This window comes from Parasteatoda tepidariorum, chromosome 7 (genome assembly GCF_982258835.1).
Source record: "Parasteatoda tepidariorum strain Cologne lab strain chromosome 7, Ptep-v5.0, whole genome shotgun sequence".
Taxonomy (NCBI): Eukaryota; Metazoa; Arthropoda; class Arachnida; order Araneae; family Theridiidae; genus Parasteatoda; species Parasteatoda tepidariorum.
This window is the reverse complement of record NC_141761.1, coordinates 104,647,058-104,663,395: the sequence shown is the minus strand read 5'-3', so window position 1 is coordinate 104,663,395 and position 16,338 is coordinate 104,647,058. Positions and strand designations below refer to the sequence as shown.

General features: G+C 28.1%; 1 protein-coding gene across 6 annotated transcripts in view; it reads right to left on the bottom strand.

Annotated features, from left to right (window-relative positions):
- Positions 1 to 540: 540 nt before the first annotated feature.
- Positions 541 to 16,338, bottom strand: part of LOC107445829 (uncharacterized) — a 41,569-nt gene continuing 25,771 nt past the window's right edge. For all 6 annotated transcript variants that reach the window (XM_087168430.1, XM_087168427.1, XM_087168429.1 and 3 more), the window contains 7 exons: positions 13,449 to 13,571; positions 12,021 to 12,164; positions 7,909 to 8,127; positions 6,655 to 6,792; positions 4,882 to 4,981; positions 3,957 to 4,081; positions 541 to 778 (listed from right to left, as the gene is read on the bottom strand). In XM_087168430.1, the coding sequence (XP_087024556.1) occupies positions 707 to 778; positions 3,957 to 4,081; positions 4,882 to 4,981; positions 6,655 to 6,792; positions 7,909 to 8,127; positions 12,021 to 12,164; positions 13,449 to 13,571 (921 nt within the window). In that variant the 3' untranslated portion in view covers positions 541 to 706. The remainder of the gene's footprint in view (positions 779 to 3,956; positions 4,082 to 4,881; positions 4,982 to 6,654; positions 6,793 to 7,908; positions 8,128 to 12,020; positions 12,165 to 13,448; positions 13,572 to 16,338) is intronic.

Sequence of the window (16,338 nt, the reverse complement as noted above, 5' to 3'; positions counted from 1 at the left end):
TTTTATTTCAATATTCCTTTAGTTGCGTCATAAAGTTGATTTCTAATTAAGGCTATTGTATTCTTATGATAAAAAGTTGAAATATGCTATGATGGGATTCAGCCAGTATAAGTTCAGCGCACAGGTTTGTAAAAATGTTCCATACATGAAAAATTGTCATTGCCTGTTGTTAAATTGCACAGATTTAAAAATAACAGTATACTTAATTTTCTTCTTTGATCAATGTTTCTTAGCCCATTGTTTATTTAAAAGGATTTCAGGGTAGTGTCGACAGTCAAGTTGTAGGTTTTTCATTCTAATTAATCTTTTAACTAAGTGTAAAATAAGCAAATTTTTTTTATTGTTAAATGCTACAGCACTCATGAAATAAATTATTTATTATCCCTTAGTGAATACTCAGATTTTGCTTTCAACAATGTCAAATTCTAAACCAAACACTGTCAAAATCTTAAATTTTACTCAAAATTTTTAAGTTTTTGTAATGTTTTTCAATGATTTGGAATTTGACAATCAATCATATTCTAAAAGTAAATAAACACATGATATAGATTTCTTTTATTTATAAAATTTAATAAACTTAATATTATATACAAATAAATAAAATATAGACTCCATATAACATTTCTAAATCTTTTAAATTATTAACAATTTGAATAAATATAATTTTTAATTTTATGTCAGTTAAAAAATGACTATAAATTCAGCTTTAACCAATCTTTTTATCACGTTCTTTCAATGATTGTAGATATGCTAATTCTTCTTCCAAATATGCATGATCCTGAAAAAAATTACTTTTAATTAATTGGATGTGTCTATAAAGTACACTTTGCTTCTGTAACAATCATTAAGAATGCATTATATTGTACAGCATGTCAAGTAAAGAAGTGAACATCCTGAATAACATTTTTTAATTAATTTCTTTTTCCTACTGGGTGTGGCAAAAACTTGAGTTACCCCTTCTGGATCTCATTGGTTTTCTTTGTGTCTAGTTATTACACAGAAAATTGACTTTATTTCACATAAGATCTCAACTAATTAAGGACTTGTCCTTAATTATTTGAGAGCTTCGTCCTAAATATGCTAATTATTAATTTTACGGCAGGCACTCACTGAACTTTTGTTCTTCACCTTGGAAGATGCAGGAACTGTTGCAAATTAACCGTTACTCAGTGTGCGCCTGTGACTCTAACAGTGAGCTACATCACACAACAGAGAGAAACATCTGTGCTCTGAGCAGGAAACCTGAAACCATTGGCTGGCTGAAAATATGCTAATTAAATAGTACAGACAATAATTTTAAGTTACTAAATCAGACACAAAAACATACTTTCTCTGGATGAACATACCTTTTTTTGATTAATTGGGATTGACTCACAATAAGAGGAATACAATCTGGAAAACACAATTCTAATAGTTTGGTCAAGAGATCATTCAAAAGTTGAGACCTCTTAATGTTAATTACACTTTTTGTGAATTTATCATACCTCAAAAACTTTTTAACTAAAATGAAGCATTTTGTGTACAATTATAAAATTGATTTATCTAAAGAAAATTCCATGTAAAAAATCATTTTTAATCAAAAAATTTCCAATAGTAAGGTTCTCAAATTTTTACATAATTCTAAAAGAGTGCTGTCAGTTTCTAAGTTAAGTCTTAAAAATGTTGTAAAAACTTGATGTTTCAATAGCTAATTGACCAATTTCGCTCAAAATTTTTTCAGACTATATTTAAATAAAATACTATTAGATGCAAAAATGTTTCAACTTGCTAAAGATTCTCAAAATATGCCGAAATAGCAAAAAGTAAAATTATTATTGAGGGGTCCAAACTTTTGGAACCATCTTTCCCACAATGGGTCAACCCCCTATATTTTAAGTTGTGTGTCAGCAATCCAAATTGGTCAAAAAAGTGTGTTTATTCAGAGATGGTATGTTTCTGTGTCTGATTTTTTATAACTTCAAATATCACCTGCATTAATTATCTTATTTACTGTAAAACCTTTGAATCCATTAAGAATGAGTTCAACATTGTGTCCCATGAATTATATCCACTTAGATTTTGTGTCACAACTTAACACAAGGAGTAATTCAGTTTTTGCTTCATCTAGGCAAGGGGGAAATAGTAAATAATATTACCAATATTATAACCAGTACAGTGAAACCTGCCAAGTTGACCACCCTTGTAAGTTGGGCACCTGCATAAGTTGACCTCAATTATCAAGAACGGAATTTTCCCTATATAATATAAAGAAGCGAAACCTTTGCAGCTTGACCACCTGTCTATCTTGTATGTTGACCACTGAAATAAGTCAATTTTGTCCAGGAGTATTATGAAATTCTATTCTAAAACCCTCATAAGTTGACCAGAAAAAAAAAATTCAGAAAATTTTCTGTCATTTTTGCAATGTATGTTAAAATTTCACTTGTTTGGTGAAATAGTGTAAAAAGCTAATCTAAACCCTTTGTGAGTTGACCATCAGGGGAAACTGTAAGGGGTCAGCTTTTGACCATTTCTTTCATCCGTTCATTGAAAGCAGGTGTGTTAGTTGAAAAGTTGCTCTTCCAGTTGCAATAGTGAGCATTTGAATAAATGAATGCTCTGAAATATGCTTTGATCCTTTATTTATGGTGTTTGATCTTTAAGTGTAGTAAATAAATTTTAAGGTGTTCAAATAATTTTATTTTGTTAAAGTTTTATACACGAAAACAAATTACATGTTTTCGTGTTCTGATGTTTTAAGAAATTATATTTATTAAACACTTCACATGCATAACTAACGAAATAATTTTTTTAAAAAAATTAGCTAAATATTAGAATTATATGTATCAAATTGAAGTTCATTCAGGTTTAAACACATTTCTTAAGATATTCATTTGCATATTTTCTGAATAAAATTTTTAAGTAAAAAAAAAACAATATATATATATATATATATAGCAACATGATATAGGAAACAAAAAAGTAAACAATGACCCACCCCCTCCATAAGTCGACCACTTGTCTAAGTTGACCACTAAAACAATGCACCACAAGTGGTCAACTTACACAAGTTTTACTGTATATTTATATGTTGTTGTGTATCATTTGCTAAACTCTGGAAGACATTAGCACCAATTTTTCCCCATATTCCATAATGGCATTTTTTTTTTTTTTTTTTTTGGAGATTGATGGTGGGAGAAAAAGCAAGACATTCATAACAAGCAAAACTAGTACTGTGAAGATTTTTCAATGCAAATTGAGGCCTTGTTCTACTGAAAAATCTGGCTTGTACCACCAATTCTCTTAAAAAACAGCAATAATTGGATCTCTAGCATATCTTCCTAACCAGTAGTCTCTATCCATCGTGTGGGTAAAAGCTAGGTTAAGCTTACACCCACAGCTGAAGCCTTCCCACACCATTAAAGAACCTTCACCTTACCGTCCATTGAGTTTTTCTTCTTTCTCTCATCTACAATTTTATATAAGTCATTCAAAGAGCAGATTCCCATACTCATATCATTTACAGTGCTTCTTTTAAACACATTGAGGTAGTACAGCCATCTATGATGTGTTTCCAGGCCATCAAGATTTCATTTCTATAATGATTAATTTTTCAGACTTTTGGTCGGGTAGGTTGTCCGTACCTCTCTTTATCCTTTTTATGATTTCATTTTAGTAAGGGACAACTCATGGCAAAATAGACCTCATTATGTCAAGGATTTTCTAGAATATGAAGATCCTCATCAGATCATTTAGTCAGTCAGACTTCAATTAATTTTACCTAATCTTAATATTATACTAAGAAGGGTTCACATGATTTAAATCATGTGGGATTGGAATGATTTAATTCATGTTAACCCTGTTTTTAGTTAGCTGAGAACCGTCATAATAAATGTCACTATAATTTAATTTACCTATAAACAAAATATTCATTGTGATACTTGCAACAACATATTTTTGATTAAACTTCTTCATACCTTTTGAGCTGAAAGCTGCCACAGAATTAGACTAGGATCAATGAAAGTCTGGGGGATGTTATTTGTTATTCCATTCACAACTGGATATGACATTAATGAAGTGGTGTTAATTTGTGGAGGTTGAACTAAAAATGGAGAAAAAAAAATTACATTTTTTGAAAAAGTCACATAAGTTATATTTTATTTCAATTTTGTTATTAACATTTGAAGTCGTAGTTTCATTCTGTTTTGAAAAATTTTCAATGTTCACAACAAAAAATAAATTAAAACATTGATAACTAAATACTAGATATGTTTTCTTTTTATATAAAAAAAAAAACTTCTTATCTGATAAACTATTTTCAAAAAAATGATTTCAAATCAATGATTAAAACTATATTAACAAATTGAATAAAAAATATTAACTTGCACAATTTTTTTTTTGAAAATAGTACTATATTTTTATAATGCTGGGTTATATTTAATAAAATGCTAGGGGTGAAATCTTATTTTAAGAGAAAATGCAGGTGGCAATCTTAAGCAAAAAGGGAAAAAAATTGACAGAAATAAAAAGCAAGAATTGTATAGGATAAATAAATAAAAACATTAATAGCATTAGATATCATTTAATTCTACTCTGAAAAAAAAATTATAGTGAGTTTACTAGCTTACTTTAAAACACTACTTAAGTTTATTGATCCAGAAACTTCTGAATGAATATTAATAAGTTGTTAAAATATCTTAGACTCTAATATACAAGAGCAATTCAGATTCTAAACTCTATTATTGCATGGCATAGTAGTAGTGGCTATCGGTAACCTTTTAGATGTAAATAAAAAATTTGTTGAATCTAAACAGGTTTTTATTTACAGTAGAACAGAAGTTAGTTTCTGAATTGCCCTCACATAAATTCAATAATTTTTAAAGTAAATTCCTTATACATTACCATTTAATGGAAGTTGAGCAGAAACCTTGCATTTGACACACAGCATTGAATTCCTTTTGCTTTCTAGCTCATATTTTTCTTTAACTAATTCTTCTTTTTCCTAGTTTTTATTTAAAATATATATATTTGAGATGACAGAAAAAAATTTGTTTTGTAATAACAATCCAGGTAAATGCAATTAACATCAAAGAACTTGAAAAAGAAAAATTAAAAAGTTTAAACTACCGTCAAATAGTTATTATTGCCATAATTATTATGCACCTAATATATGTTCTGTATCATCCAATATCATAACTATTTCATATTGATCTTACAACAACAATTTGTACGTTCCAAACTAGTCGATATATTATAATATAATCTTAAGATCTTAAAAGCATTTTTAGAACCAGAAAAAAGCTTATTAAATGTTGGTGGATGTCTTTGAAAATGGTATAAATTAAGAGTAATTCTAGAGTATTTTGCAGCATTTTCAGCTAGAGCAGTAGAATTACTCACACATTCAACTAAATGTTTTTTGTTCTATTTGCAAAAAATATTTATTTGTAGCATGCTGCAATAAAATGAATTAGTTATAAATTAGAGTACACACAATAATTTTTTTTGTGGATTTCATGAGACTTTTAACAATGCTAGTAACATAATTAAATTGAAATAAAAGAAAGAGCACTTAATATGCTTTTCCATTTCGAAATGACAACTTCAAAAAAAAGTAAAAGGAAATTTTAAGTAACTAATATTTTAATTAAATACATTTTACAGAGATGATAAAATAATGAAGCTTGATCAGCCTTTTTGAAATTAAACTCTTAAAATTATTATAAATTAGTTTCAAGTATAGTGTTATTCAATTCTTCTCAAATTCAAGTAAAGTCTTATTGGAAAAACCAAAACCATACTAAAAAAAGACTGAATAAGCATGGATTCTAACAACTGAAATGCAGTTTCAATTCCAGTTAAACTTACTGCATGGGTTTTAAAACCATAGCTGCGTTTGAGGTGCCAAAAAGTACCTAAAAATTGGGTGCTAGACCCTGTGACATGTACCAATGATAATAATCCAGAAATAACTCATATTGAATGCCTGAACTTTTGATTAATTATTATTTATTTATTACAAATGCCCAGAAGATTGGCTATGACGCCATTAGCTCTTTGGCCTTCCAATATCTCTGTACATTACAATTAAAAAACACAAGTTAAGATGAGTAACATAAAAAATTTGATGTTGTCCACAAAAACGAGAATCACAAAGTCCAAACCGATACAAATAGTTCTGGCCTGTAGTAAGGCGGAAAAGTGCCACGGCTGCACTTTTAGGAAAATCTGGAATCGACCGTTTATCCTCAAGCAGTAAGATCCATGGCTTACCGGCAGAGTCGCATAAAGTTAGGAGTTTAGTCAAGGAGAGGCAGCCAACATTCCACTGAAGCAGTCTCAAAGCTTTACACATCCTGCAAAATTTCTCATGAAAATGTCCAGAGCAGAGACACAAGGAAGGAGGCAAAGCCGTAGCAGATTTAGTGTTAACCAGGGTGCACCACGTGGAGGCCTTGATTAATTATTATCAATTGTTTATTTTTAATAAAGGTTAGCAATAAACAGAAATTTTTATGTAATATGACTTTAAAAAAATTTGTCATAATGTTCAGGATTTGTCTGCTAACAATTATAAGTTAATGACCATGGTGTTTCAAATGGCATTTAAAAACAGGTTTTATATTTTTACAAATTATTAATAATCTTTTTCAGCTGAAGTAAATCAAAGAGTACCTGAAGTATTTGATGTTCTTTATCCCTCAAAGTTTGCATTTGTTGAGCTATTTGCTGCAGTTTCGACTGGTGCTCATCCTTTATTTTATTTGCAAGGAATTGCTCTTGATGAGCTCTTTCTTTCTCTTCTCTAGATGACTAAGAAAAGAAATAAAACATGAAAAAAATGGTAAAACATACAGCCATTTTTTTGAAAATTGTTTAAATAAATATGACCAAAAAATTACATAGGAATTAACAAAATGTAAAAATATTTGAAAATGAAAATAGAATAAGTAATAGTGTAAATATTTAAAATTTTACTTATATAAATAAAATAAATTCAAGATAAATCGAATAAATTGAAGTTTAAAAATGTTTTTATGCTTAAAATATATTGAATCATAAAACTTTTTTAAAAATGATTACCACAAAAATCTATGCTTTTTGAATAAAATAATAGGTGTTAGAATGCAGAACTATTACATTTTGCATGGTAACAAGTTAAAATATTTAGATACATGTTATTTACAAACAATGTTGATAATGTCTAGTGAAATCTACCTGTTTCAAAAATTATTTCTTACATAAACATTCAAAAATTAAAAAGTCATTCTAAAGCTGTTATTTTCCTGAAGTTATTCAATCGATTTTTTTAAACTTAACTGTTGACAAAATAGACTTATGATTATTTAAAAAAAAGTGTAAAAAACATTATTTTGAATCAAACATTTTGTTAACTAGTCCAAAAATTGCACACAGAAATCTGTCCCTTAAATTCCTTTTTTATTTGGCCATCTTCTTTAAATTTTGTATACTACCATGTCTTAGATACTGCACACTATATAATACATGTTAATTTAAAAAGTATTTATTTAGTTTAATTAATTAAAATACATATTTAGACTTAAAATATACTTTCCAGAATTAGTATATTTTTTTGATAACCATTCAATATTTAAAAGAGTGCATCAAATAAATTCAATAGATTAAGAACTATTTTGCTATCACAGATCTAAATCAAAATATAGGCAGTATGTTTCAAGATTTAATACGTTATAAATTTTGAGCATAAAATACTTTAAATATATTTAATCAGTTGAGTTTCATTTTAAAATTGTAGAACATTTTAACTAAGATAAATTTTTAAGAAAATTAAAACCGTTTTCAAGATAATAAAAACATTTCTTAGTTTAACTGGCAAGTTATAGCATATTTTTTAAAGATCATTTATTATATTTTTCTTATTTAATGATATATATACACTGCTCTTACTATTGCTAAATGTTCTATTTCATCAGCTCTTCGTTTAACTTTCAAACTATATTCATTAAATCTCTCTTTTTCACTTGTGAAGTGCATTTTATCTCTTTCAAACATGTCCTTTTCTCTTTCCAATTGTTGAGTTTCTAACTTAAGATTATTCTTTTCTGACAGCAGCCTGCTCTCTTCCTGTTGAATAAACAGCTTTTGCTTTTCAATAAAGCTCTCCTCCTAAAATAAATTTCAAATAGGGAGAAAAAAGTGTAAGACTGATATTGATAGTAGCTTTCAAAATACAAATTTGAAGTATCAGTTAGTTTATCCATGTATTATTATTTTAACCATTGATTTGATTTAGTAATATTATTTTAATAATTTTTAAAAGTAATTTTAAGTCATATTAAATATTCAACTTTATATTAAAGTATTTTCTTCAGCCATAAATTTCAAATTTTTACTGACTGCTTTGGTGATTTTAAATTGTTCTTAGAAAATAAGAGGGAGAAAAGATTGTAATTAGAATTTGAGCATGAACTTACTACACTGTTATATGAGCGAATAAACAATATCAAAAGAATATTTATAAAAAATTTTGAGAATTGTACTTAGAAAAGAATTTTGAATCTAAGTACAGAGAACCATTTGAAATGCATAAGAAAAAGAAGAAATAAATTCACATTCAATACATAAAAAGTAAAACAATTAATAAACCAAAAGTTAACACGGTATGCAGTTAAAAATCTATATTAACTCCAAGAATTATATATTATTCCACAATTATTTCGTGGCAGGAACAACTTAATTGACTTGTACCTATTAACACTTTTTACATTGCTATCTGAACATGTAAGGTATGTTTTCTGTCCATTTGATTTGTGTTAATTTTCATTTGATAAAGCAAAAAATAATACATAGGGAACAATACCTCACTTGTCTATAAAGCAACGTAAGATGCATATATAAGTGCAAGTAGAACAAGATTGTACTTTTAACACAAAACTCTTATAACTTCTTAATTAGTTATATAAATTCCTGTTTTATTTCAATCAATGTAGCATAAAAAAAGTACATCAAAAATATACCTTACATATTCTATAACTCCTATATAGCAATATAAAAAGTGTTCATAAGTACAAGTCAAAAAAAAATACTTTTTATACACAAAACCCTTTTAAATTTTGAAAGATTTGTCACATTGCCTTATTTGATTTAGCATAAAAAATTACTTCGGAAACAATGCCTCACTTATTAAGATTGCTATGTCAGTTGAGTGATTTGTACTTTTTCTAAATAAAACCCTTATACCATCTAAACTATTAGTCAGTTTCAAGTTTGCTTTCACACAATTTAGCATAGATAAATACATTGGATACAATACCTCAAATAGAATGCAAAAAGTAAAATTAACACTAAGGAGCTGATACAGCTCCTCTTCATGGTAAATTAACCAAATCACTAAACCCTCCCCTCTTAGGATCGTTCATAATTTTTGACCTCAAATATTTATTTTTTTAACGGCTATGTATTAAGTATTTTTTTAGCTTTTGTAAACAATGCAAAAATTTTGTCTTCTTAAATAGACGCATTTCATCAAAAAACCCAAGAAATGGTACTCGTCACTACAATGAATTCTTTTAGCTTAAAACAAATTGTACCCATGATGAATTGTCCCAGAACAAATGGATGTGACATCTAGAATTATTGCTTGAATATTTCGCTAAAACTCATTATATTTAGTTTTTTTCAGCTATTTATGGATTTAATAAGTCCTTAAAAAAATTATTAGTAAAATATATGGAATTTAAATTTTTTATACACTTTTCTTTGTTTCTACCATTTAACAATATGTTCGAAATTTATGTCAAAATCCTAAACATTCTTTAGTAGCTCAAGTCTTTTACTAGCTAGACAATATGGAAAGGTCATCAAAATGCTCCTCACGAACAAAAGCATTTTTATGATGAATTTTATTTTGAGTTACGAAACGTCCGTCTTGAGCTGCATAGAGCTATTAGCAATTTATTTCCTTAATTCATAAATTGGGTATAATTATCACTCTATATAAACCGATTGATTTTTGAAAGATTATCTTTTTTTCAACATCAGAAGATAAAAATTTAATTTAAACAAAAATTTTACATCTGTTAAAATTTTTGAAAAAATTTTTTTCCACTGCATGTGCAAAATTTTCCACACGTCTTGATAAGAACAATGAATCTGGATATAAAATCCCACTCACAAGTGAAACTAGAGAAGTGTGACTCGCCAATTTTGAAATAAACTAGTGGGATGTATGCCTTATGAGGAATAATTTTAGGGGCCAACATTCGTTTCGGCCCATGGATTATACATACCCTCCAACTTATGAGGATTTAGAATATAATTCTTTCTAGTGGTAGCGAACCAAAGTAGAAATTTTTAAAGCAAATGGATCTCTCATAAAACTTTTATCAGAACTTAAGAATCTAGCCCTATGGCCTGCACTTTTATAAGTAATAGTGGACAAGTTACTATAAAATTAATTTTTTTAAAATCTTAAGACATTAATTTTGCTACCGTCTGAAAAGAAGATTTCTGAAACTACGGAAATTCCGTAGCAGTTGGAGGGTATGGATTATATATGAGCAGTAATTACAATAACTAATAATCTGCATTGAAGTAATAAAATACCGATTTTTCTATATATTGAATTATTTTTTATCTCTCACAGGACCTTCCATGGGCCGAAACGAATGTTGCCCCCTAAAATAATTCCTCATAAGGCATACATCCCACTAGTTTATTTCAAAATTGACGAGTCACAATTCCCTAGTTTCCCTTGTCAGTGACCATGGAAGTTCGAAATGTAGAGGAAACATGGAAAAATTATAGAACAATGAGAAAAAATTAATAAAAAATATAATCTTTTCATCAGCTTACACGATTACATCCGTAAAAAGGAGTGCTTTCTAATATTGTATCGATATAGCCAAAGCAAAATATATCAATGCAATAGTGTGAGGAGCACTATTGTATTGATATATTTTGCTTGATCCTTTTTTAGGAATTTTTTTTTCCTGAGTTTTGTTATTATTTTTCTTTTTTTATAGTTCTGTAAATTTTCCATGTTTTCTCTACATTTTGAACTTATTTTATGAGTTCTATTTACTTGCAGCCTATGAGCAGTAAATAAAACTTATTGTTTTTCTTAATTTTCTTCGTTTTTTTTTCTTCTTTTTGTCTGTTTTGTATTTATCTATTATGCTATATATATATATATAAGTATTAACTAGGTTCAAATTATCTGAACCTTATAAAATGGCTATCGAGAATTCAAATTTTCAATTTTAACACTTCATAATTCTAATTGCTTTCAAATTAATAAAAAAATTTTTTGTTTACCTGTAAGTTATTCCTCTCTCGTTTAACAGTATTTTCCCCCTATTCTGTTTAACTGTTTTTTTTTTTATATTTAATATTCTGTTCGCTGTGGCATTTAAAACCAAGAATCTTCCCGTCGGTCAGTAACAGGGACGTATATTTCTTCTAAGTGGTGGGGGGAGAAGAGTAAGGGATGATTTGGTAGCAGTTTTCACCAAGGGAATGTTAAAACTCACTCACAATAGAAACGTTTATTTATTTATTTTTTAACATATTTATTATCATTGTTTATTCTATTGGTCTCTATTTGCTTTGGAATTTCTGCTGCATAGATTTTCCTCTGGAAGTATAGTTTTTAATTGCTTTTTTAATAATTTTGATTTCTCTTATTAACTATATAATCTATAACATGTGAGGGGGTTAAAGCCCCCCCTCCTCCAGTCGAGTTCAGAAGTGTCTAGTTCACTAAAGATTTCATGTTCCCTAGAAGAAAAAGTCTAGCGTGTTGATGTGTCCTCCACGACTTTCTTTTCTGTCCCTTAAACTGGAATTTGACTCTATTACTAGTGAGATAGGTGCTAACACTCTTCTTATTTTACAAAAACAATTTAAACCTACTCTGTATACAGAAATATGCTGTACATTTTTTACATAATCTTGTTTAATTGACAAATGAGCAAAATATTTTGGCATACAATCTAGTTTCAAGCCAAAAAAAAAAAACATTTTTATAGAAAAACGAATTAAATATAGAATAAGAATACCTTCAATTTCTTCACATTGAATTTTGCCTCATCTTCTTTTACTTTTCTAGAAATGAACTCCAACTCCTGTTTTTCTCTGGTAATTTGCTGTCGTTCTTCAGCCAGTTGAAGAAGAACGATTTTTTGTTCTTGTAACAAAGAATTCTAAAAGAAATATTTTAAAATTTAAAAAACAAACACTAACTCAAATTAAACATTAAAAAAGTCTATGAAAACTATAAAATTAAATGTACATATAAAATATAATATTTTCCAACATTAATAAAACCATAAAATTATACCTTAACGGCTAAAAATTGTGATTTTCAATTACTAAATTAAATACAAATTTTATTGGTCTTAGTGCAATATTTACTTTATTAATGTAATTAAGAATACTTAATTCTTACTTTTCAATTACTAAATTAAATACAAATTTTATGGGTCAAAGTGCAATATTTACTTTATAAATATAATAGAGAATACTTAATTCTTATTTATTTAATTACTAAATTAAATACAAATTTTATCAGTCTTAGCGCAAGATTTACTTTATAAATATAATAAAGAATACTTAATTCTTATTTCTCACGTGAAGCTTTTTTATTTATTTTCCATTTCATAGCCAGATTCAAGTTTGATTCGGTACACATTATAATTATAAAACTCAAAAAATATGTAATCTTTTTCACTTCAATACACATTGCCTAATTTTAATGATATCGAACTCATTATTTAATTAGTATAATTATTGACAAATTATAAGAAAACATCTGAATCTGTTTGAGAATAATCATAATTATTTTTTCAGCTCAAACAAATGAATTGCTCTTGCAAAAGACAAATATAAAATCTATCAAAGAGATGTATGTGAGAAAATGGTATCTTATTATATATATACTAGAAGAATAGTCAGTAATAGAATTCCTAGGATAGAAAAAATTAAATGTAAGAAGAACCTGAAAATACATTATTATAATTAAAACTTCAATGTTCTTATTTCATAAACTGTATATTCCTAAAAGATTTATCATAAAATAATAAGATTACTATTATCTGATTAAATCTGAATTAAAATATTTTATGATCAAGCTACATTTTACTAAGAATAACATTGAACTGTACATAATTATCAGTTTGATATTTTTAAATGAAATCATGACAGAATTTGTAGATTATCCAAATGAGGTTAGGATATACTTTGTGCTATGTTTAAGTATGAATAGAGCAAAACCATGTGAATAAAACACAAAATTATGGAAATGGATTTACTATAATTTCAGTTCTACATACAAAGTGACAGAAATAAAGAACACAAAATGCACATTTAAAGTGGTTTAAGCAGTGGGGGTAGTGTAACAAGAATGACACCAAAACTATATTATGTCTAATTCTATTCCTTTATTTGTGCTTTATACACATTTAGCTTCATTCTTTTAATGATTATACCTGATTTATTTGAAGTTTTTCTTTTTCCCTTTCAATCTGATCCATTTTCAATTTGTATTCTTCATCTAAATATTTTTGTTGAACTTTCAGTCTTGCTTTCAGTTGCTGCACATCCCAACGATCCTAAAAAAAATTATCTAATGAAAAGTAATAGAACACAACAATGTAAGAAAAATGAATTAACAGTATACGTTTTTATACAGTATATTCTCAATGTCTCAAAGTGGAAGGGACGATAAAAAAACTTTCGTTATAGCGAGTTTTTTAGATAACAAGTTCAGAACTAAATATATTCTAAAAAGTAGAAAAATATACTCTAAAAAGCAGAGTCATGAAACACAAGAATAACTACTAATAAATATGTATGTAATGATAGTTGACTATAAGTCTAAATATAACAATGATAATTTTATTTTTAAAAGTAAGACAAGACGAAGATAATTATGCATTAAATAGAAAAAATTGGTTGACAACAAATTTACATTGTGATTTTTCTGAAAAAATTTATTTTCTATTTCAAGAAAAATTCGAAATAACAAGGTTTTGAGAAGAAACTCTTCAATATAGGAATTTCAAATAACGTTAGGTGGATATAAAATGCCATGGGGAAAAATATTTTTTCGACATACCGTCATTCGGGGCTACTTTGTGCAAATTCGAATTTGGCATTTTTCAAGTGCTGCTATTCAGTATTATGTTTATTTCACTTTAAAAATGTGTAGAATTTGAAGATAGAAGTCTCTTCTATTACTACAAACATTTATTCGAATTTTAAAAAAATCTCAGAGTGTGTTTCGTTCATCCAATGCCAACAACTTTCCGAGGACGTCGGATGTCGAAAAGTGTGCGTGGAAACTTTAGCTGTGAAATGCAAAGACGTTGATAAAAAAATTGTCGTAAGTGCAAAATTTTTTATTTATATATTAATAAACAATTATATCATGTTAGCATTAAAAAAATTTGAAAATTAATAACAAATAAATGGAAAAGGAAAAAAAATGCATTTTGGGGCTACTTTGTGCAAAGTTTCATTCGTTTTTTTTTTTTGACAGAAAAATGGTCAGACGTTATAAAAAAAATACCTGAACCGAGAAACTACCGTGATTACACTTTAGAAAAGCTGCAACAATGTTTGCAAGCAGTTGTTGGTGGTATGTCGATTGCAGAAGCTTCTAGGAAGTACAAAATCCACAGAAATACTATCTCTAATAAAATTCACAAGAAACACGTGAAACTTCCTGGTAAACTATTATTTTTCTTCTACAAAGATTTTTCTAATGACTTAATCAAACGATTTAACACATAAAAATATATTTTATAGGACATCGGCTAGTTTTGACAGAAACTGAAGAGCAAGTTCTGTCATGTTCATTCAAGGATGTTATGTTCAAATTTAACAATATTATAAATGTTAATGAATATGTAATAATTATTATTTTTAAAATTTCATCCATTTCAATGTTTAAAAATGTATATGGTTTTCTTTTGTTTAAACTCAAATGTTTTGAAATAAACATTCTTTTTAAGAAAAAAATTCTTCAAAAAAATGGTTTCTTAACGCTGAAAATTATTTTCAAACTAATATCTTTACATATCTTGATGTTTTTGTCTTTAAAAATGTCAACAATTAACTTTTTTAACAATTTTATATCAATATTTTACTAAAAACATGATTATTAAACTGAATTCCTATCGCTGCACAAAGTAGCCCCATTTGGGGGCTACTTTGTGCAAGGTATGTTTTGACTTATTATTCGTAAATATTACATACACCTCACATTTGCAAATCTTCCATGTACCACACATTTTGTCAAATTAAAGGTGTTAGCGATTACCTGAATGCTTAACCGATTGTCTGACTTCAAAACTTCACGAACATGCTGGACGTTTTCATCGGGTCGGGCTGTTGTTGGGCGTCCAGATTAAGGCTCGTCGGTGACCTTCTCCCGACCCTCCTTGGAGGCCTTGTACCACCTTCCACACTGAGATCTCGAAATACATTCCTCCTTAAAGTCGTCTTGAAGCATGTGATGAGTTTCCGCCGCATTCTTCCCAAGTCGCACACAAAACTTTATCGCGTACCGCTTTTCCAGCGAACGAACACTCCATCACGCCGTGACTCGATTGAAAAAAAGACTTTGCGCGAAGACACGTCCTACAGCTCGGAGCGACCTGAGACCAGGCTTGTTTGGAAGGACAAATCCCCCACCACATTTTTTGACCAACCTGAGTGCACTGCGATCAACAGTCATGTCACAATAAAATCATGCGCATTACTTTCAGAACGCTCCCAGTATGTGTGTGTATATATATATATAGAGAGAGAGGCTTAAAAATATATTTATTCTGATAAATGTTTTTTTTGCTTCTGATTTATAGGGGGAACTATTTTGATATGTGTATGTTAGCAGTAGCAAATTCAAATATTTGTCTAAGCGTTATAAATGCAAAACTTACATATAATAAAAGCATACATTATAAAAGTAAAATACAACACAAGTGGCAGGAGGAACAAACAACAAGAAAAAAGCAAACAACAAGAAAAAGATTATCTGAATTCAAGAGAAATTGAAAACCAATCAAGGCAAATTCAAACAAGAGAAAAATGCAAATTTGGTGGCTGAGCCTAAAATTTTTCTTACATATTTTTGATTCTTTTCAATGGAAAAAAACGTGTTTTCGAGGAAACATGAAAAATATCAGGGCAGCCTCTAACCATTTAAAAAAGTTGCCCCAGGAATTTTTCAAAATAAAAAGAAATTAAAAATAAAAAGAAAATTTTAAAATAAAAAGACGTATGCAAAAGAACTTTAAGTAATAAAAAAAAGAGCGCTGCACAATCTCAAGGTGAGCAAAAAAATAAATAAATAATAATAATAAAGTGAACAGA